The sequence below is a fragment of the Xyrauchen texanus genome, chromosome 6 (genome assembly GCF_025860055.1).
Source record: "Xyrauchen texanus isolate HMW12.3.18 chromosome 6, RBS_HiC_50CHRs, whole genome shotgun sequence".
Classification (NCBI taxonomy): domain Eukaryota; kingdom Metazoa; phylum Chordata; class Actinopteri; order Cypriniformes; family Catostomidae; genus Xyrauchen; species Xyrauchen texanus.
The window spans coordinates 22,631,946-22,655,042 of record NC_068281.1 but is presented as its reverse complement, the minus strand read 5'-3'; the positions used below and the strand labels follow the sequence as shown (position 1 = coordinate 22,655,042).

The window sequence follows — 23,097 nt, the reverse complement described above, 5'->3', positions numbered from 1 at the left end:
GATTTGTGTGCTGTGCTTTTTGTTTGAGCACATAGTTTTACGATTGTTTTAATTTGCCATGTGCTCTTCTGTATTGTCTATTGTGTTTGGTTTGAGCACATGGAAGATATGATAGGTGTGGATGAGAAATAGATTGATAATCCCTTTTTACTCTAAATCTCCATTTACAATTTCAGATCTGAAAGTGAAACTAAACAGGCATTACATGTGACTTTAAGATGTGAAAGTGGAGATATAGAATAAAAAGAACGTTCTTAAAAATATTTATCTGTTTCTCTCTCACACCTATGATGTCGCTTCTGAAGACATGGATTGAACCACTGGAGTCTTTTGGACTACTTTTATGCTGCCTTTATGTGATTTATAGGAAGGTAAGGGGGGTGCAACATCTGATCTCGTCTAGGGCACCAAGTAAGCCAGAACCACCACTGCTATCTTTCCTTGTTAGTGTCTCTTAGTGAGCACACAGCTTCAGGTTTTGATTTCCTTGCCTTGCACTCTTCTGTCTATTTTGTGTTTCATGTTTGGAACATGGTGTCTGGGTCCTGACTCTTTGGTCTAGTTTGGATTCAGTCCTGGAGTTGGGTTCCAGACACATGTGAGCACATGCCTTCAGGTTCAGTTCTCTTGCCATTCGTTCTTCTTTCAGACTTGTGTGCTGTGCTCTTTGTTTGAGCACATAGTTTTACGATTGTGTTCATTTGCCATGTGCTCTTCTGTATTGTCTATTGTGTTTGGTTTGAGCACATGGCTCCTGTTAAGTTTGTTTGCCATGTGCTCTCTAGTCTCTCGTCTTGGCCCTGCCCCCATGTTACCTTGTTATCTGTTAATTTGCCTCACCTGCTTTCCCTCATTACCCTCCTTAGTTCATTCCCTATTAAATCTCCATTTGTTTTCTGTCCCGTGCCAGTTCGTTGTGGTTGTTCATGTTAGATGTCTTCCTTGTCAGTTCCAGTCTTGCCCTGTCCTTCAGGGTAGTTTTTTGTTTTGTTTTGTTTGTTTCTGAGTTAAATAAAGCCTATCTTACTCGATGCATTTGAGTCCTCGCATTCTCTCTATCCTGCCCACCCTGACACTGTGTTTCATATTTTTCAAGGCTGTACAGCCATCTGGAAAATTATGAGAAATGCAGGATGAATAATAAAAACACTGTAAATTTCCACACATTGATATTAATGCTCAAACTTAATTCTAGAAATGCAATTTTTCAACCTCTTGAGTCTTCATCAGGCAAAATGACCCACATTTAGTGGGTAATGATATCATCAGATATAAAAAAAAATGGCACTGGTAAAACATCTATTGTTATATAATTAAATGTCTGTGATACATTTGTTTTTTGCAATGATTTTTAATTCAACAAAATAAACAGCTATATTGAATTGCAGTCAGTGGATAAAGATGCTGTATGCAGCCAGATGGTGTGGTTTCGGCATCAACCAGCAGGGCTAACTGGATGCTGTTAACAAGCTAAACCTTGACCCCTTGGTTTCATGTGTATACTTATCTAAAGATGAAGTAGGATGGGTGTGATGAGAAGGAAGGTGGAGCCGGGCCATGAGGACACATGGCTGGCCCTGGATAAAGACGAGCCAGTGAAATGGGTCACGTACAGTTAGGTCAGCAAGAGCTTTATTTATAATTTCTGCCCTCTGGGTCACAGGTGTTATCAGGACCGCTTTGCCAAACATGGACAGAGAAAGCAGAGAGGTGTACTCTGTCATCATCCAAGCCAAAGACATGGCCGGCTCTGTAGGGGGTCTCTCTGGATCCACCACAATCAACATCACCCTGACTGACGTCAATGACAATCAACCAAGATTCCCTCAAAGTATGGCATCTTCTCCTCTCTCTTTCATCATGGCAAAGTCTGGATATTAGGCACATATTTTCTACACAATATCTAATCCCTAAATCAATTTGAATATACTGTGAATTAATGCCAAATGGCTGCATTTGTTTGAGCTTTATTATGTGCAAGTAAACAACTTTTATTGAGCTCTCTTGAGCTTATCCTGTATGAACCCTCGATATTAGCTTTGTACAAGTAACACTCTTTAAGATTTGAATCAAAAGATTTATTATGTTTAATAAAATCACACACCTTTGTTTATTCTCCACTTCAGAGAACTATCAGTTGTATGTTCCAGAATCTGCTCAGGTTGGGAAAGCTGTTGGGAAAATCAAAGCCAATGATGAAGACCTCGGCATCAACGCTGAGATGACATATAGAATTATCAATGAAGAAGGGGCTGCCATGTTTTCCATCTCTACTGACAGTGACAAGAAAGAAGGCATCATCTCCCTCAGAAAGGTCTGAATTTGACTTGCACCGTTCACACAGACAAATATGCCACAAAATAATAGGTTTAAATTTGGGGTTCTGCAGCCAAATTAATTCATGTCTGATCATTCAGTCATGCCCTGTCTTTTCCCAGGCTATCCAAAATTTAATTTCTGATTCTGCCTTGATCTTATAACTGATGTCATTTCTAGCCTCTGGACTATGAGAAGAAAAAGGTTTACTCTTTGAACATAGAAGGTGTCAACACTCATCTGGATCCTCGTTTTTCTTACCTGGGCCCCTTCAAAGACACCACCATGCTAAAGCTCATTATTGGGGATGTTGATGAGGCTCCAGTCTTTTCTATGGACTACTATATCATGGATGTGTATGAGAATGCTCCAAGTGGGACAGAGGTTGGCATGGTCTCTGCTCAAGACCCAGACAGCACTAGAAGTAAAATCAGGTGAGTTTTATTAAGTGAGCAATACTGGTATGTGGCCTTGAAATATATTCTAAATTGCATTACATGCTTTCAGACCAAATTACAGTACTAGGTAAAAAAACATGGCTCTGTCTATGACAATAAATGCACTTTAGAGAAAGGTAATTTAGCTTTTATTAAGTGATGAACAGTGTTTGTATGTTTGAATTCTCATGAAATATTATAGTCTGTTTATGACTAAGTGATTTTTTTTTTTCCTGGCTGTGGCTGGTTAAGTGCTTTCATTATAAAATGTACTAATCATCTATTCAGGTTAAGGGTCACAAAGCAGCAGCATCCGCACAAATCTTTAAATGATTTGTATAGACCATTTCAAGTTTCAATGTTTACAGTAACAAAGGAATTTTAATGCTACTGACCCTGAAGCCTTTCCGGTATCATTACAGTATCCTTTAAATAAGGTTAACATAAGAACATCAAACATATACCTGAAGTGACTTATCCAGATGTGTTGTTGATACTGAGAGTCTACACGTGAAAGGCAATGAAATTATCTTGTAGTTTCGATGCTCACAATTATTTCCTCAGTGGAGATATCTGGAATATTGGATCGCTCCTATTATAATCAATGAAGTCATTCAATAAAGCTGTCTGCATGACCTTAAGACAAGGTAAGGATTTATTTTTCTGTTTTTCTAATGTGTAAGTCACTTTGGATAAAAGTGCCTACTAAATTATTAAATGTAATAGTGAATGACTTGTGCAAATTCAATCATTATAATGGGTGCAATCTTTAGTCACTTTTAGAGCTCTACCTCTCAAACGTAAAATTAGTTGGCATAAATTATGTTCACCAAATAGAGATAAGATGTGTGCTGCTACATATCCTACAGTTGTTAGTACAGCACATCTTGCTAGTCCAACCATCTTACTTCATCTGCAGTTCATATGTCCATTTGTGGTTGCTTTTTCAGAGATTTATACACTTTAATTTCCGTTAGTTCCAGGCATCCAGAGGGCATCCAGCAACCGAAAAACATTTACATTTTAGTAATACAATTTTTATGACAATCGTGTTAAAGTTAGAAACTGTAATCATGTTAAAGTCACTTGAATGGAGTGCTTCCCACTGTTGTTTGGAAAGAGTTTGAACACTTGCAGGAAACGTTCAAGGAACCTAGACTTCACTTCCTTAAAGTGACGAATAGTCCTTGAAATGATCTATCAGATGTGAGATGACATGATATGGTTATGATGCGAACTCAGTAAAATCTATGGGATAATAAGAATCTGGTTTTATGAAAACCATTGCTGAATAACAGTCTTGAGGATTTTTCTAACTCAAGGACATCCTCTAGCATAAAAACTCCTTTTAAAGTACAATTTATTCTCATTATAATTGCATGTTTTGTCGAATGAAGCGACATTAGGGAACTTTCTTGAAGGCCTTGGCTACCTCTGAACATGAGAAAAGGCAAATGAGATTTTGGCAGACTGAATTTGCATGTCCCTCCCCCGGACATATGGGTATAAAGGGAGGGAACCATGCCTCTGTACTTTCAGATTTCTTCTTTGGAGCCGAGTGGTTGTGCGATCAGCGAGCGGAGATCACTACTGTTCCACTCACCTCTGTAGAGCATTGCTGTTGGATCTACGGTGCATATCAGCGTCTTTCTCCTTCTCTGCACGGCAGTGCAGCTTTGCCCCTGGGCGCTTCGACAGCGTTTCCTTAAAGAGTAAAAGAGTATGTTTTCTCTAAAAGAGTATACACATTGGCATTGAATGTCTTTTTAAAGCTGCATCTTTTTAAAGATGTCTTTCTGCCTTTGTGTAGTTCCTGGATGCGGAAGATATCTCTCTGCTTCTGATGGTCATGAGAGCTGCTTCGCGTGTCTGAGCTAAGATTACACACAGGCAGCGATTTATGAATGGTTCATGTCAACGATGCAGTCGTGGCTTTCTTTCCTCTGAGAGAAAGCCACTTCAGATGCCCCCACACATCCCCCGCGCCTCCTTCCTATGGGATTGAGGCCGGCATGGCCGGCGATGAAGGCGATTTGGGGGAGTGCAGCGGGCTCGGTTTCATCGGGTAAATATGTCCCCTTAGTGCCCCCCTGCTCAGAGCTTGAAAGCGTCACTTACACTTCCAACACGTTGAGATAGCGGGCCGGGACCATCCGACTCAGCGACGCGATTTAGTTCACCTGGCACTCGCCCCACAGGGGTGCAATAGAGCCGTCCCTCCAGCCAAGATGAAGCCAAGGTTCTACGGCCCTCACTTCATCGTACCCAATACAGGTGGTGCGTGGTAGCCAATCTCGGACCTGCGAGTTTTGAACCGGGCCTCAAACACACTCCCATTCAAAGGTGCTCGTGCGGAAATATATTCTAACGTGTGTCCAGCATCTAGATTGGTTCGCAGTGGCAGACCTGAAGGATAAGTTGTAGCACTCTCCGCGAAGGATGACACAGGCAACAGGGTTTCCAGCTCGAAGGTAAGACTTTTAATTAACACTTTTTTAGTTTTTATACAGCTTAATATACAGTCCACAGCTTAGTACAGCTTTTTTTTCTTGCTGACTCTCTCTCCCCACTGGAGGTTATGTGGCTGCTTTTATCCCGCTCTCTCCATGCTCACTGAAGTTAGAAACAGGTGTTAGACACAATTTAGCTCAGGTGCAAGCGCCCTTACCGATTTCTCTCATGGACGAGCGCTTGACAACGCCCCCGCTGCCACATACGTACTTTCACATCTCACCTTGCCTCGGCACAGACCCTTCTTACGGCTCACGTCCAACAGGCCCGACGTTCTAGTACCAGGTCCCCCCCTTCGGCTTGTCCCTGTCTCCTCATGTTTTCACGAACGTCGCAGAGGCCGCCCTTGCCCCACTAAAGGAAGTGGGCATCTGCATACTTGACTTCCTAGATGACTGGCTGATTCTAGCTCACTCTCGAGAGTCTCTGTGCACCCACAGGGACCAGGTGCTCAGGCACCTCAGCCGTCTAGGGCTTCAGGTCGACTAGGAAAAGAGCAATCTCTCCCCGGTTCAGAGCATCTCTTTTCTCAGCATGTTGAGTTAGACTCAGTCTCAACGACAGCACACCTCACAAACGAGCACACGCAGCCAGTGCTAAACTGCCTAAGTTCCCTGAAACAAGGCACAGCGGTGGTTCTGGATGCTCCTTGGCCATATGACATCCTCAGCGGCGGCCGTGCCACTTGGGTTGATGCATATGAGACTGCTTCAGCACTGGCTACAAACTTGAGTCCTGAGATGGGCATGGCGCAGTGGCACAGATCATGTGTTCATCACCTCTTTCTGCCGCCAGACACCCAACCCTTAGACAGACCTCTGTCCCCTTACAGCAGGTGTCCCAATGCAATCTGGTCACCTCAGACACCTCCAAACAGGGTCGGGGCTCCGTGTGCAACGGGCACGCAGCTGCCGTCTCCTGGATGGGGCCCCGGCTGGGATGGCACATCAACTGCCTAGAGTTGCTGGCTGTAATCCTTGCCCTGCAGAGGTCTCTCCTGCTATTTCGGGTCAAGCACATCTTGATTTGCTCAGACAGCACCACCACAGTAATGTAAATAAATTGGCAAGGCGGCGTGTGCTCTTATCACATGTCACGACTCGCCCGCAGTCTTTGGAGCCAGCAGCGACTCAGATCATTGCGCGCCACTCACATCCTGAGCAACCTCAACATGCTTTGTCACAACAGGGCACGCTTAGCTGAGAGTGAAAGCTTCACCCCCAGGCGATACAGCTGATTTTGGAGTAGTTCGGCAAAGGACAGGTAGACCTGTTCGCTTCCTAAAAGACCTCCAACTGCCCGCTCTGGTACTCCCTAGTGGAGGCTCCCCTGAGGACCGACACGCTGGCACACAGCTGGCCCCTGGGGCTGCGCAAGTACGCATTTCCCCCAGTGAGCCTACTTGCACGGGTGCTGTGCAAGTTCAGGGAGGACGAGGGACAAGTCAACAAGGCCCACACGGTCTTGGTTCTCGGATCTCACGCGCCATGCGACAGCCCCTCCCTGGGGAATTCCCCACTGTCCCCTGGTCGCCGTGTTTGTAGTAACTCCTCCCTTGCAGCAGGTAGTTTATACCACCGCGCCTGTCGCCCATATTTCGCCACTCTTTACCTCCCCCCAGCCTGGGCAGTTGGTGGTCTCCGCGGGGTCTTTTCCCCCTGAAAGAATCAGAGTTGGAAAATAATGGCTTCCCTGATGCATTAATAGCGTTAAGATGGCCCCAGACACTTAAACTCTATTCGAGAAACATAGAGAGAGAAAAGGCGCAGCTTGGCCTGCTTCCATGCTTGGTATGTCGTGTCCCCCTGGCCACGATGCTGAATCGAGCCACTGAAATGGCTAAACCCTATTCTCGGCTCTTGAGTGCAAAACCTGAATTAACAGAGGCATGATTCCCTCCCTTTATACACGTACGTCCGGGGGAGGGACATGCAAATTCAGTCTGCCAAATTGTCATTGGCCTTTTCTCAAGTTCAGAGGTAACCAAGCCCTTCAAGAAAGTCCCCTAGTGTCGCTTCACTTGACAAAACTGTTTTCTTTCTTTCTAACTTAGAAGATCTTTGAATTTAGGAAACTTTCATATTGCAACTTTAGGTACGCCATTGATCAAAATGCAGAAGAAGGTACAATTTTCAGCATTGATGCCAACACTGGACTCATTAAAACCACCAGGACTCTAGACCGAGAGGAGGTGGCCTTGCACAACATCACTGTAATGGCTTCAGAGATTGGTATGTATTGAAGGGTAAAGCCAGAATCCTGTCTATACTCATAGATTTTTTTTTTATGTGGGTTTCTGAGAAAAACACAGGGAACCATTTTAACAATGATATCTTAATTTTGAAACAAGCCTTCTGCTTGAAATTTGGACTAGAAACACCTTGTCCAAGAGGGAATAAATGGCCCTGAAGTCTGAATCATCAATACTGACCAAAACAAATGACTCCTTAAAGGAGTGTTGCATTGTGGGACTGATGCTGAGGTAACACACGGGTGTGGCTTTGAAGGTAGACAGCGTCGATCAATTGTCTTCACGTTTTCCTATTTATTTTATTTTTATTTTTACAGATGCTTATCTAAGCAATTTTCTTTCATCTTCCCTTTTTTTTTTTTTTAAAATGGTGTTCAGCTAATGGTGTGAAACTGCCCTCTGATAATGCTTAATGATAGTAGGCTGTTCATGTTTGGTCACTGTAGTTAATCTCAGTACAGTCATAACAAAACTTGCATTTACTGAGCCCAAAACAGGCATAATTTGATTTTCCCACACCAAATTTCCATTCCCATATCAGTTAGCCCTTGAGAGGTGTATGAATCTTTTTGTTAAAAAAAAGTTTATTTGTATCTCATTGTAACAATACCACTATTATTATGCATCTCACTGTAAGAAGACCACCATTAAATGCACAAAAAAAATAAATACAAATACAATGATAAACTATGTGGCAAAAAGTATGTGGACACACCCTTCTAATTAACATGCATTGTCAATGTTGCAATGGTCGGAGGGTCCATTTTCTGTTTCAGTATAACAAAAGCCCCTGTGCACTGTGTATCTTTCAAGGAGTAACATTTTGTGCATACTATTCCATAAAAGAAATCACTTACAACACCTATAATCCAGATTTCAGGGCAACAAATCACCGTCTTGGGCATAAAAGATGTTATTTATGTTCAAATATTGATCCAAACTTTACACCAATCCCTTTCTTATGCAGATATAGCATGGCTTCATTACGTGAAATCCCTCATACATGAATCTTCCGTTTTGTTCTGTTTTTTTAATTATATTATTCATTTCTTTATTGCCATATTTTGTGTAATTTTTTAATTGCTTTGATAGAAATCAACACACCCAAGATTGAATATTTGTTTTCCAGACAATCCAGATCTGGTGAGCTTTGTACCAGTCACAGTCCAGGTCTTGGATGTCAATGACAATGCCCCCTATATTGCCACAGACAGTGCCCTCATTGTGTGTGAAAGCTCCAAGGCAGGCCAGGTTAGTTATCTCCTCTCAGTCATTTTCTTAGTGTCTCCTTTTCATTCTGTTTCAGCCTGTCTTATTCCCTCTCTTCATCTCCCCTCTGAACACCTGAAACTCCCTCCCTGCTTCATTCTACAATCTGATATGCTGTCTCCCTCCTTCTTTTCTCTTCTGCCCTATTTCTAAGCATTTTTTTCTTCCTTTTTTCTCTAAAACCTTCTTCCTTTTGACATGGTTAAAAGGGATAGTTTACCCAAAAATAAACATTCTGCCAACATGTTGTTCTAAACCCATATGACTTTGTTTCTGTCATTGAACACAGAAAGTTAGACTCAATCACCATTCACTTTAATGCATATTTTTCCCATATAATGAAAGTGAATTGTGATTGAGTATACATGCTGCCTAATATCTCCTGTTTTGTTCTGTGAAAGAATGTCATACTTTTAAGAAAAAAACATGATAAGGGTGAGTATGTGATGACAGAATTATAATTTTTAGGTGAAATATCCACCTTTCCTTCTTACACAGATGTATGAACACATTCCCACCTACACCCACTCAATGGCCACATGGGTAAACACAGTCAACACGCTCCCTTTTATGGTATGTCTGACACCATCAGGGATGGTTTGTCTGTAGCTCAAAAGACTTGGAAGGCTCTTAAACTTATAAATAATTCAGCATGTATCAATGTATTCACCGGCAGATAGCAGTCTACATTGAGCACTATAAAATGGCTTGGAGGAAATGTTAATCGTTGCACATTTGAATCTAGGCCCACGTGCAGCAATGCACAGCAGTGCAGTGCAATACCCATTATAGCTTTACCCTTCAATGATATTGCTAAGAAGTCTGGAACACATAATCTACACACAGTGGGAAGTCAGATGTTTTTAATTAAATATCAAGGGTTCCCTCCAAAGAGTTCTGTCTGCAATGCTGGAGGTAAACCTTAAAGGGTATTTTACTAAAGGTATGGTAAATTATTCTGCCTGGAACTGGCAGTCTGTGATGAATATACATTGTTGCATCTTAATCTTGGACTCTTGCTGAATTATTGGCTGCTTTTAAGGTGCCATGGTGCTTTTTTATATACAAATTCATTCAATCCATGTAACCTTTGAGCATGTGTCCTTAGAAGGCAGAGCTCCTTTCATAAGTTTAGAAATTGGCTCTCATTAATTATGACTTTTAGTCTGCTGAACTAGAACTGTCCCATCAATTATCAAAATAAAGCCTTCTTTCCAATTACTGAAATTTGTGAGTGTCACTGCGCAAAACAATCAGGGATTGCTGTCATGCTGTGGTCCTTTATTAAGTGTTTCCACAGAGATAAGGCAAAACCACATTGCTTGTACTGGTTCAACTCACAGTAAGATTTGTTTCCCTTTGATGTGCTCTGCATTGATCCACAACACTGTGCTGCATGAAACTGTACACTGTAATTTGACAAAAAGCGTTTGCTAGGTCCAAACTTAAGTTTGATTCTTCCACCCTCCCCCCACTCCCATTGTACTTTTGGGTCTGAACAATAGTACATTTGCATCATCAGTGAGAATACCTCTCTGAGTTCTAATGGGAACTGCACTCCACTTCATCTGTAATGATTTTATTTATATTTATTTTTTATTATTTACCTTTTTTACATTTTTGTTGCATACTTCATTGTCGGTTGTGGTTTGCTTCTGCGTTTAGAAAACCACTTTAAAACCAAACAAACAAACAAAATTCTGACGTAAGTCAGACTTGGGTCTGCACTAAAATCTCTGGTGTGAAATAGCACTAGAAAGAGAAATCCCTGATCTCACATAGATCGTGCTGCACAGACAGTGAAAGGCTTCAATAATTGGTCTATACTCTAAATGAGGAGATTTCCACTTGTAGCTGATGGAGCCAATTAGGTTATAAAGATGACAATACATCATGAGGCTGAGCTATACTTGAAGCTGCTATCTATTCAATGTCTGTGATCCAGACAACCCACTGGGCATGGGGCTTTAGGTCAGCAGTCTGAAGTTAATGTCTTTCAAAAGTGGAAAAGTGGAAAAAAGCCCAGGTGGTGCAATTACATTTCTGGGTTAAAGGGAGTGACAAAACCTGTCTCCTGGAGAAGCAATGTGCCTCTTCTAGATATTTTAGTGCCATTTTTTGTTCAGCCTTAATGTTTGGAGTGGAGAAAGAACTTAGCTTGTTATCAGTCCTCCTCGTTTTTCCCTGCCACACTTTTTCTCTCTTGCTGGTTCTGTTTTTTATTTTATTTTTTATTTTCCTTCTTTTTCAAGGTGATTCAGACCATCAGGGCCACAGACAAGGATAACTTTGCCATTGGCCAGTACTCGTTTGCTTTACCAGAAGACCTTCCAGTGAATCCAAACTTCACACTGAAGGACAATGAAGGTAAAATGTCCCTGTAAATGCATGTGCATTCTTTTTCAATAAAACTGTCTGTTGTTAATTATACTTACATAAAGAACACCTGAGTGCCATAGACTATATTTTGAATTTATCTAAATTAATCTAGCTGAAGGGGTTTGAAAATGGTTTGACAATAAAGCCTGTGTTTTAGAAGTTGGTTACAAAAACAAATTCCACATTCAGTACTTAGGTTGTGCACAAGACCTCATGAAAGTCAAATAAGATCTGACTGATCTAAAGAGCCTTTCTCAGTAATGGAATCTGTTTTCCAACTGATTTCCTGATGTTTGCTCAGGGCAAACCCTCAGTGCCTCTTCACAAACATATTTAGTACCACATGTTGTCACACCTCATTTGTGGCTTCTCCTCCCCTTTTTGCTTTTTTTTTTCATACAGCTTTTTATAGGCCAGGAGTGCTGTTTCTCAGGTCTGTATTTATGTTAGCTCAAGGCTCCCTGGTCGGGATGGCTGGGCTGTAATGATTAATTTTAACGCTGGACTGCTGTTTTAGTGAATCAGGGCTGGGAGAATTTAATTGGGCAATCAGGGAGATAAGAGGCAGACAATAACAGCCCAGAGCTCATAGCAGCAGTACTTTAGAGCTTTATTTCAGTTTATACCTATTACAGATCATAATTACAAAAAATGTATATTAAAAAAAAAAAAAAAATATATATATATATATATATATATATATATATATGCAATAAAAATATTTGTCTTTACATCTGAAACATCAGTATAAACCTTTGCTCCCCTTAATGACTATCCCAACTGTTGGACTGTTCATCAGTAACTTTGCTGCAAAGTCATTGCAGCACGTTGGGTTAAAATATACCCAAATTGGTTTGAAAATGTAAAAAATAATTCTTGGTCATCAAAATCACTTCACCACAACCACACAGTGAGACCGGCAAGTAGACTACAACAACAATTTAAAAGGTAGAAATGTATTGTCTGTTTGGTTTTCAAGTTTCCAGTCTGTAGAAATTCTGCTGTTTGGGGTTATTCATTTTTAAGACTTAGAAAACTTTGAAGCAAATGTCCACTGTGCCCTGCAATGTTTTTTTGTTGAAGTGCTTCTCAGTGAATGATAACAAATGCTTGAGAGCACTGATTGTTTTCTCCAAACAACAGTGTGCATGAAAATTTGATATCATCTTTCGCACTGTGCAGGTAATGAACCACTGGTGTCAACCTGGAACACGTCTCGGTTACGTATGTAAACTGAGTTCCAAGAGATGAAGGGAATGATGCATTGCATCATGCTGACGCATATGGGAAATTCCTTTTCTGGTGACCTAGTTGAAACCTTTCTATAATAATGCCAATTCTAAGATTGGCCATGGTATTTAAGCCTTGCCCTTTTAGGTGCAAATCTGTCTGGTATATAATCAAGTCTGTAGTGCGGCCAGCTTACTGTCTTGTTCCCTTCATCTCAGGGAACTGAGGTTCACACTTAACCGAGATGTTCCCTTACGATTAAGTCACTCATCATTTAATCATGCTGACGCAACAACCAATTGCAATTGCTCTTGTGTCAGCAGTACACGTACACGGCTCAGCACATGGCGTGATTTGAATTGGACCCCTAGTGTCGCTTCTTCGACACAACGTCGAAGTGAGCGACAGACAGGGAACATCTAGGTTACAGATATAACCTCCGTTCCCCGATGGAGGGAACGAGACGTTGTGTCCTCCTGGCCACGTCGCTGAGCCAAGCCACTGTAGTGGTCGGACCATTTCCGGCTCCTCAGAAAATTCCTGATTGAACTCGACATATTTCTCCGCTTTTATACCCGTATGTCCAGGGCGGGGTATGCAAATACTGTCTGCCTAATTCCATTGGCCTTTTTCATAGATCAGAGGCATATTCGGCACTCAAGAGAGACCCCTAGTGTCACTTCTTCGACACAATGTCTCGTTCCCCCATCAAGGAACGGAGGTTACATCCGTAACCTAGACGTTTAGAACCCATCCTGAGTTGGGGTAAGCTCAGATCCCATACCCTCTTAGCTCCGTCAGGATCTGACTGTTTGAGCAACCGAGCAGTCAGACAGTCTGAGCGCTGAACCGTAGGATGGTGCTTGTGCCAAATTATATAAGTATCTCTACATTCTTATTAATTCCATGAAACATGGAAGAAAATGTTATAACAAGTTTTCAAATGGCCTTTACCTTTTAAAGATCTAGATGGTGAATTGTCACACTGGGTGGTCAAGTTTAAAAAGGACAAAGATAAAAAATCTAAATTTTTAATTTTTAGGTGAACAATTCCTTTTAGGAGCACTCTGTTGCAGCAACGTGCTTGCTGATTTGGTGGGTGTGTAGGACTGTCATTCTAGATCACAGTGATGTTTCTTCAGTTGTGTTTGTGGTAATGCAGTGATTATGCCAGTGTCCATATAACCACACTGCTTTCCAGGGTGAGGCAGGGGTGATAACGTAAAGAATATGACTGAAATTCCCTCTAGAGATATTCTTATTCTCCCTCTAGGAAATGGCAGTGGGTTCAACTGAATAATATCTTGACTTTTATATTTTTCGACATAGTTCATATTCTGAATCTTGAGAGCATTCATGATGAATGTTTCCATGGTTTCGGAAAGTGGGTGATGAAACACATGAGCTCTCTTCCAATACCTAGAGAGCTGCCTATGGATTTTAAGGCATAATATGCACTTCTGACATGACACTACTGTTCCAAAAGGTAGGCAACTTATTTATGTTGCCTCCTAAAATACTTTTTTGGCGAATTTCTAAGGCAGCATCACATGGATCATTCACAGGCAATTTCAGAATGTATTGTGATGAGCTCTGTGGAAAAAATAAATCCAGCATGGTGTATCAGTGCACAAAGATAGCCTATGTAAAGTTTGATCTTGTGCCATGGCTTTGGCAATAGTTTAAATGTGTTTGCATGTGCATAAGTATGTTTCATCTGAGATGTGGGACATAACACGAGAGGGTCCCTACTCTGCCAATTTTCTCTCTGGTCATTTATCTCCAGCATTTAAACACTCATATTAAGTAATAACAGCTATAGCAATCAGGAATTGTGCCAAAACTGCAGTATTGACAGTATTTGTTGTTGATGCTTTTTTTCTATTTATTAATTTATTGTTGGTTTATTTATTGCACAACACGTCTCACAGTGAATATTAATTATATGCAGTGTATGCATGCTTCACTTGCTTGTGTTTTCATAGGAAAAGTGTTTACAATTCACTGCTATTTAAATAAAAGTGCAACTGTGAATTTCCCATACATGTATTATTAAAGATGCATTTTCTTGCAAACTTTATTTGTCAAGATTCGCTAATGATCATTCTACCCTCTGTCACATTTCATTATTTATTTTTTACAGTGATTTGACACATTAAATATCATCTACCTGCAGGTCATCACCTGAAATACTAATTTCTACATAAATAGTTCATAGATTCTATTTTCAGTAGTGCAGTATCCATGGACCATAGATCAGTCAGTTCTGTCTCAGGTCATTTACAGTAGGACCCATATCAGGAGCAAACCAGGGGTTAAAAAAACACACATGTAAAATCAACTAATTAAAATTCGCTTTAGTGTAGCGTGTCAAGCAAAAATCATAACATTAAAACATCATTAAGAGACAACCCTGCTATATCATGTATTTACATATTCAAAAAATCATTCTTGCAAATTGTTTGCATTTTCTTATGGAACATTAGAAAAATTGTCTAGTTGTGCCAAACGTAGTTGCAGAACTTCTCATGTTATTTATTTATTTCATATAAACTAAGCAAGTTGCATGCCAGTGAATGTATAACATGAGCTGGTTTCATTTAGTTCTATTTTAGCTATTTATTACATAACATATAACTTTACCTCAAAGCAGTGATTAACTCTGCATTTTCTGGCAGCTTCACTTCAACCTAATTATCTCCTAATTATCGCTCTACTATTGTTTAGTAAAAACTATTGATAACATTACCTAGTATGTTCTAAATGTGTCAATCAAATTAACTTATTGGGGCAGTGGTGGCTCAGTGGTTGAGGCTCAGGGTTACTGACCAGAAGGTCGGGGGTTCAAGCCCCAGCACCACCAGTTAATCACCCAGCACCACCAAGATGCCACTGTTGGGCCCTTGAGCAAGGTACTTAACTCAAGGTTGCTCCGGGGGGGATTGTCCCTGTAATAAGTGCGCTGTAAGTCACTTTGGATAAAAGCGTCTGCCAAAATGCATAAATGTAAATGTAAACTTATAACATGGATACTAGTATCACAGTTGTCAGTCCCGTGCTGTAAACGGCTCACAAAACTGTGGCACACTTGGGCAATTTTAACATATTCCTGTGATATTTAGCACAATAACTGCTGGTTCTATATGCCATAAATTACTGAAGAAAAACAGCTCTTCCTCTCCAGAGAGCTCAAATCCAAAGGGAAACAGGGTTTGCCTTTGCAGCCCCAGGCTCCCACACAAATCCCCCTAGGCTCAAGAGTCAAATTACACTTCCTCGCTTAACACACATCTGCAATGTGCGGGAGCTGCATGACTCTGCATACACTGAGGTGCTTAGGATCTGCCTGTGGGTGGGTGTGTGAGTATGTGAGAAATGAAGGTAGAGACAGCTTGAGAGAGGGTGCAAAAGCCTCTCAAAAATGAGAAATGTTGGTGGACTGTGGGGAGTTCATAAAGCTTTTTGTCACTGTGTGGAATTTACAGGGTGCGAGCACACCAGTGCTCCAACACTCCTGTTTCAGAGGTACAGCAGTCCAGCACGCTGTTTTTAAAATTAGACACAAGTGAAAATGGGCCAGTGTGACTTTGAAAAAGAAAATTATACCATAATGATTTTTCAAAATGAATTGTTTTCTGGTACAGCCAACTCAAAATTAAAAAATAAATAAAAATAATGTAAATATAAAGGTGAAGTGCAACTTTTTTGTTGTTCAAATACATTCTACTTTCCCAGTTTATTGTTCATTGACAACAATTTGTAATCCATTTGTGTGTTAACCTAGGCACAACTATGGCTGACTTTAAACAACTATGGCAGACTTTAAAAATTAATTAAAGGGGGCCTGGGTAGCTCAATGTTAAAGATGCTGGCTACCACCCCTGGAGTTTGCTATATAATTCCAGGGCATGCTGAGTGACTCCAGCAAGGTCCCCTAAGCAACCAAATTTGCCTGGTTGATAGGGATGGTAGAGTCACATGGGGTAACCTCTTCATGATCGCTATAATGTGGTTCATTCTCGGCGTGGATTCTGTGGTTTTATTTTTCCGCTGAGTTCATCACAGTGCATTCTGGGATTGCCTATATGGGGAAGGAAACATATGATGCTAATTTATAAATTGGCCATTCTGGGATTGCCTATACGGGGAAGGAAACATATGATGCTAATTTATAATTTGGCCAAACAATATATCTTATATATCAAAACAATATATCAGAGGCAGCATAATTAAGATAACTACCTTTTGGAACAGCCTTCATGTCTGGAGCTCACCTATGATGTCTTAAAATGCTGCCTCTGGAGGACACTCACTAGATTTTGGAGTCTCTTTATGCATTTGATTGTGTATGCACATTTAATTTACACTTGACCACATAGTTGTCCCTACACAAAACAAACCTGATCTACTCTTCCTGCACTATGTGCAAATGTAACACTTAAGTTACACTTAAGTGATGATGCTGATGCTTGGCAGTGAAATTGTGTTGCATTTTATGTGGCTCATAAAAACTAAAAAGAGGAGGTTGCAAAAATTGCTTAAACAACTGCTGTAAAAATGCAACAGTTTTTTTATGCTGCATTTTATTTACTTAACTTTGAGAGGGTTTTTGCTAAACTCTCTCTCCGCCTCATATAGCAATTAGTGTTGAGTTTCGTGGTTCCTCCATCTATGTGTCACATCCATGACTGCTTGCTCATGTGTGAATTACAAGCCTCCCAAACTTCCATTTGCTGACGTAGTTCGGTTAGGGAGGAGGACACTTGGCCAAGTCATGTTTTGTATGCATCTTAAATCACCTCCTAAGGTTTGAGTGATCAGATTGCTGTTAATCTCAAATGAGTATTGGAGGGCATTTATACTTGTTTTAAATAGCCATCCAGTCTGTAAAAACTAGGTTTGTGGATCACCAAAGAGTAAATGAATAAAACTTTTAACATAGGGGTCTAAAGAATTGATTCAATATCATTATAACAAGTATTGAGAACAAATCTATATACTGTATAATTTTACCAGCACAGTCGTACTAAAAACACATGAAGAGACCAACAGTAAATATCCGCAAAAAAGAGTGTGGAGATACATGTACACATAGACTGATCTAATTTTAGAATCCCAAACTGGAGCAAGCAGCTTAAAAATTAAGCAACAGAGTGTAATATTCAAAATCCATTCTCACAGGCAACCGCCAAGCATGGGGTGTGAGTTGTTTTGTTTGCCTTGTGTTGCACAGCGTTATCATGCATACAGACAGCTAAAATTAAACTCTGCTCTCTCTGACAGACAGCAGCGCAAGCGTGTTGGCACTCAGGCAAGGCTTTAGCCAGGCGGAACAGGAGCTGTACCAGCTGCCCGTGGTTGTGTGGGATGGAGGAGAGCCTGTCCTCAGCAGCACCAGCACACTTACGCTCAGGGTGTGTCCATGCCAGAGTGGGGCCAGAGTGCCTGTGTGCAGGGCTCAAGCCTTTCTCTCCTCAGCGGGTCTCAGCACTGGAGCCCTCATTGCCATCCTGCTCTGTGTGCTCATCCTCTTGGGTAAGATTGGAAACAGTGGCCAATAAATAGGTTATCTCTCACTTTCATGTATTTATCATAATATTTGGTCATGGAAAAAACAGAGATACATTGGGGTCCCAAAGCCACTTGTCAAAATGCTTCAATTTTGCCTTTTTCCATTTTGTTTCTTTACAAAAGATATTAACAGTATAATAATGTGTGAATATTTTTAAATTAACATGAATTTCAGAATTTCTTTGTATTTTTGCTTCAGAGAAGGTATGCCCTCATGCTGGCATGGACTCCACAAGTTCGTGCAAAAACCTGATGATGCATGTTGTCCCAGCATGATTTGAGAATGTTCCAAAAAGCATCTTATGTGCATCAATGGAAGCAAGGAAATCTGTCCTAGTGGACAAATATATTTACATGGTCTATGTCACACTAAACTATGTGCTTATATAATAAGTGACATTTATTTTTCATAACTTTAAAATCTTAAAAAAATAAAAGAAAAAAAATAAAACACAAAAGAAAAATGTTTAAATGAAGAACATTTCAGATTTTCAATATGGCATCAGATTTTGGAACCCCACTGTACAGTATATGAAAGTGTAACATTTTTCTCAGGAAGGAGCAAAGATATTTAGGAAAAAAAAAAATAAATAAATAAATATACAGATTTTGCATGAGACAGACATAGCTTTACCCCTTATGAAAATGTCAGCATGCAGATTTTACATTTGGTATGCCTGTTTAAATGCAAACTCACGATAATAGTACAGCTAATTCGCATCACCATTTACAAGGATGAAAGAACTGAGTTTGTGTCTTCTCTCTTGTAGCAATTGTGGTTCTGTTTGTCACTCTGCGAAGTAAGAAGAGCAAGAAGGAGCCTCTGATCATTTCGCCGGAGGATATTAGGGAGAATGTTGTGACATACGATGACGAGGGAGGAGGCGAGGAAGACACAGAGGCCTTTGACATAGCTGCACTGAGGAACCCTGCTGCAGCGGAGGAGATCATGTGGAGGAAGGACCTTCAGTCGGAGGTGTGGAGAACATTGGGGACAGAGGCTCTCAGTCCTTCTTTGAACTTACCAGACAAGGACATTCATGAGGTGATTAAGCTGAAGGTGGTTGAGGCCAACGGGGATATGAGCGGGCCTCCGTACGATTCTCTTCAGACGTATGCTTACGAAGGACGTGGTTCGCCGTCTGGTTCCATAAGTTCTCTGGATCTCCCTGAGCCTCAGTCAGACCTGGATCTCAGTGAGGTAGACAACTGGGGTCCTGAGGTACAAATACTCTCCAGACTCTTTCAAGAGAAAGGCAACAGGCACACCTCATAATGGCTGTGCATGTTTTGTAAAAGCAGAAGTTGTTAATCGTCTCCTTGATGTCTGGTCAAACGGGACTGTAGTGAAGACTTTTTTGTCATCAAGTTTTGTTGTGGGATTATTCGACTGTTGTTTTTCACTGGCCTCTACAAGTGAAAGAAGGTATGTTGATTTTTGAAAAAAAAAAATACAAAAATGTAATTGAGAAAAAATTACAACTCAGAAAGGAAGCTATTTTCCCTGATGTATATTTTGTACTGCTTAATAAAATGAATGATTACCGATAAGTAAAACTTACTCTATTGCATATTTGTCTTGTTTCAGCAGCTAACATGGTAGAAATTATTTACAACGCACATCATTTCAATTTCCCAACTGGAATGTGGTGATATTTTTTAAACAAAACAGATTATTTCCCTCTCACAATAGATATTTTTACTTATGTTTGCGCATCTTGTAGTCTTTAAGTTTACATTTTTTACTCACTATGAAGTTCATTTCTTTGCTAGATCAACGTTCAGTATAAATCACCTCTGTCAAAACCAAGAAAATATCTTATTATAATTCTCATGAGCAGCAGAGTTTTAATTGGATAACAATGGCATTCTGTGAAAGATAATTGGATTCAAATGCTTGAGTGGACAGCTTTTATTACTTTCCTAGTATTTATAAATCAACTGTGAAAAGTCTGTGTTGCAATGCAGTCCTGATCAATTCCCACAAGCCTCACAACATGCAGATAAAAAGCCAGAAATCTGTTTTAAAACCCGCCGTCATGATGATGATGACTTCACACCGTCAACACACACATTTCACTGATCTAAATGTGCTCATCTGTCAGAAGTGGTGTTGAATTATTTTCAAGGACAACTTTTTGAATGCTGAGGGAGTTTCAAAAGTGGGATCAATTTCAATCCTAGTCAAAAACCATAACTACTTTCAGATATATAAATACTTTTAAAAAGACAATTCAGATGGTTCAAATAAAAACAAGGTATCCATTCTTTTGGCAGACTACCATGGACTGGTTGTTTAATCATACAATATGTCTAGTTTATTTAAGATTAAATTGTTCCTGAGTAAATATTGTAATTAGTTGTAGCTGAATTCCTTTGGAAATTGTGATTGGTATTTAGGAATAAGACAAGGCCTTGCTTCATAACCATCTTTAGTGAAATATTTAATGTTAAGAGGAAGATGAGATGATAACGCTCAAATCCTATATAATAAATTGCCTTGTGATAGTTGGTCTAATTAAATCAAACAACCTATGAAATTATTTGATTCAGCCAGTCAATAAAGAGGCATTTTTATAATTATATATAAAAAATTTACAAAGATATCTTGACTTGAACAAGAAGGCAAGACAAGTCAGGCCAAAAAAAGCACAGTGCATCAAAACACATTTTATATATATATATATATATATATATATATATATATATATATATATATATATATATATATATATATATATATATATATATATATATATACACACACTGTATGCATGTGTGTGCTTTTATATGTTTTTATGCATAACACTTTACAGTGGAATAAGCAAGACATAAAAGGTGTTTTATCTAAATTACAAAAAAGAAAAAAAATGTTGCACTCCTCCAAGCTTTGCACAATGGTTCTTAAAGGGGTAATGCAATGGAAAATCTAATTTCCCTTGATATTTAGACATATAATAGGTAACTACTATAAAAAACATCCTCAGAAAATACTCATAACTTCCTTCCCAGTCTAAAAAGAGCATTTATAGTTCCCTCTCTATTGAAACGTCTCATTTTCAAAACTGTATGTACGTGACATCACAAGACATCGCTCAGTTATAATTACATGCCCCCACAACAGTCATCGCACCCGCGGCCCTCCACTGGCATTTAGTTAACATCGTAAACAGAGAGGGAGAGAGACAGGCCTTGTTTTACCTACTATTCCTAAACACCAAAAAGGGACTACCAGGACTATTTTTAAGCAATTTGTGCATACAACATGCATTACACAGACGCGTAATCATTATCGCACAACTTTTAAAAGACGCGATGTCAGTTACAACTCAGAAAAGGAGACTTTGTTCGGCTTCGTTCAGCTGCTCTGTGTCTTGCTGTTCTTTCGGCCATCTGCGCTATTTTTAATTGTTGGTGTATGTAAATAAGGACTAGCTGGATGTCTTTGACCATTTGAATGTGTTTCCAGCGATCTGCGCCTCAGTGCACCTACAGGTCCTTCTCAAAAAATTAGCATATTGTGATAAAGGTCATTATTTTCCATAATGTAATGATAAAAATTAAACTTTCATATATTTTAGATTCATTGCACACCAACTGAAATATTTCAGGTCTTTTATTGTTTTAATACTGATGATTTTGGCATACAGCTCATGAAAACCCAAAATTCCTATCTCAAAAAATTAGCATATCATGAAAAGGGTCTCTAAACAAGCTATTAACCTAATCATCTGAATCAACTAATTAACTCTAAACACCTGCAAAAGATTCCTGAGGCTTTTAAAAACTCCCAGCCTGTTTCATTACTCAAAACCGCAATCATGGGTAAGACTGCCGACCTGACTGCTGTCCAGAAGGCCATCATTGACACCCTCAAGCAAGAGGGTAAGACACAGAAAGAAATTTCTGAACAAATAGGCTGTTCCCAGAGTGCTGTATCAAGGCACCTCAGTGGGAAGTCTGTGGGAAGGAAAAAGTGTGGCAAAAACGCTGCACAACGAGAAGAGGTGACCGGACCCTGAGGAAGATTGTGGAGAAGGACCGATTCCAGACCTTGGGGACCTCGCGGAAGCAGTGGACTGAGTCTGGAGTAGAAACATCCCCGCATTCCCCAGGTCAAGCCACTTTTGAACCAGAAACAGCGGCAGAAGCGCCTGACCTGGGCTACAGAGAAGCAGCACTGGACTGTTGCTCAGTGGTCCAAAGTACTTTTTAAGATGAAAGCAAATTTTGCATGTCATTCGAAATCAAGGTGCCAGAGTCTGGAGGAAGACTGGGGAGAAGGAAATGCCAAAATGCCTGAAGTCCAGTGTCAAGTACCCACAGTCAGTGATGGTCTGGGGTGCCATGTCAGCTGCTGGTGTTGGTCCACTGTGTTTTATCAAGGGCAGGGTCAATGCAGCTAGCTATCAGGAGATTTTGGAGCACTTCATGCTTCCATCTGCTGAAAAGCTTTATGGAGATGAAGATTTCATTTTTCAGCACGACCTGGCACCTGCTCACAGTGCCAAAACCACTGGTAAATGGTTTACTGACCATGGTATTACTGTGCTCAATTGGCCTGCCAACTCTCCTGACCTGAACCCCATAGAGAATCTGTGGGATATTGTGAAGAGAAAGTTGAGAGACGCAAGACCCAACACTCTGGATGAGCTTAAGGCCGCTATCGAAGCATCCTGGGCCTCCATAACACCTCAGCAGTGCCACAGGCTGATTGCCTCCATGCCACGCCGCATTGAAGCAGTCATTTCTGCAAAAGGATTCCCGACCAAGTATTGAGTGCATAACTGAACATAATTATTTGAAGGTTGACTTTTTTTTGGGGTATTAAAAACACTTCTTTTATTGGTCGGATGAAATATGCTAATTTTTTGAGATAGTAATTTTGGGTTTTCTTGAGCTGTATGCCAAAATCATCAGTATTAAAACAATAAAAGACCTGAAATATTTCAGTTGGTGTGCAATGAATCTAAAATATATGAAAGTTTAATTTTTATCATTACATTATGGAAAATAATGACCTTTATCACAATATGCTAATTTTTTGAGAAGGACCTGTATGTGTGTGCATCATGTTTTACCCTGCTATGGACTGTGTTTGTGCTGCTAATATCAGCATTTACTACTTGTGAA

At 40.2% G+C, this 23,097-nt stretch overlaps 1 protein-coding gene across 1 annotated transcript in view; it reads left to right on the top strand.

Moving 5' to 3' along the window:
- LOC127644780 (cadherin-18-like) overlaps positions 1-19,452 on the top strand; it is an 81,351-nt gene extending 61,899 nt beyond the window's left edge. The window contains exons 5-12 of the mRNA XM_052128159.1: positions 1,664-1,831; positions 2,127-2,314; positions 2,497-2,750; positions 7,359-7,495; positions 8,645-8,766; positions 11,037-11,151; positions 17,677-17,928; positions 18,735-19,452. Of these exons, the coding sequence (XP_051984119.1) occupies positions 1,664-1,831; positions 2,127-2,314; positions 2,497-2,750; positions 7,359-7,495; positions 8,645-8,766; positions 11,037-11,151; positions 17,677-17,928; positions 18,735-19,240 (1,742 nt within the window). The 3' untranslated portion in view covers positions 19,241-19,452. The remainder of the gene's footprint in view (positions 1-1,663; positions 1,832-2,126; positions 2,315-2,496; positions 2,751-7,358; positions 7,496-8,644; positions 8,767-11,036; positions 11,152-17,676; positions 17,929-18,734) is intronic.
- The last annotated feature ends 3,645 nt before the right edge of the window (positions 19,453-23,097 follow it).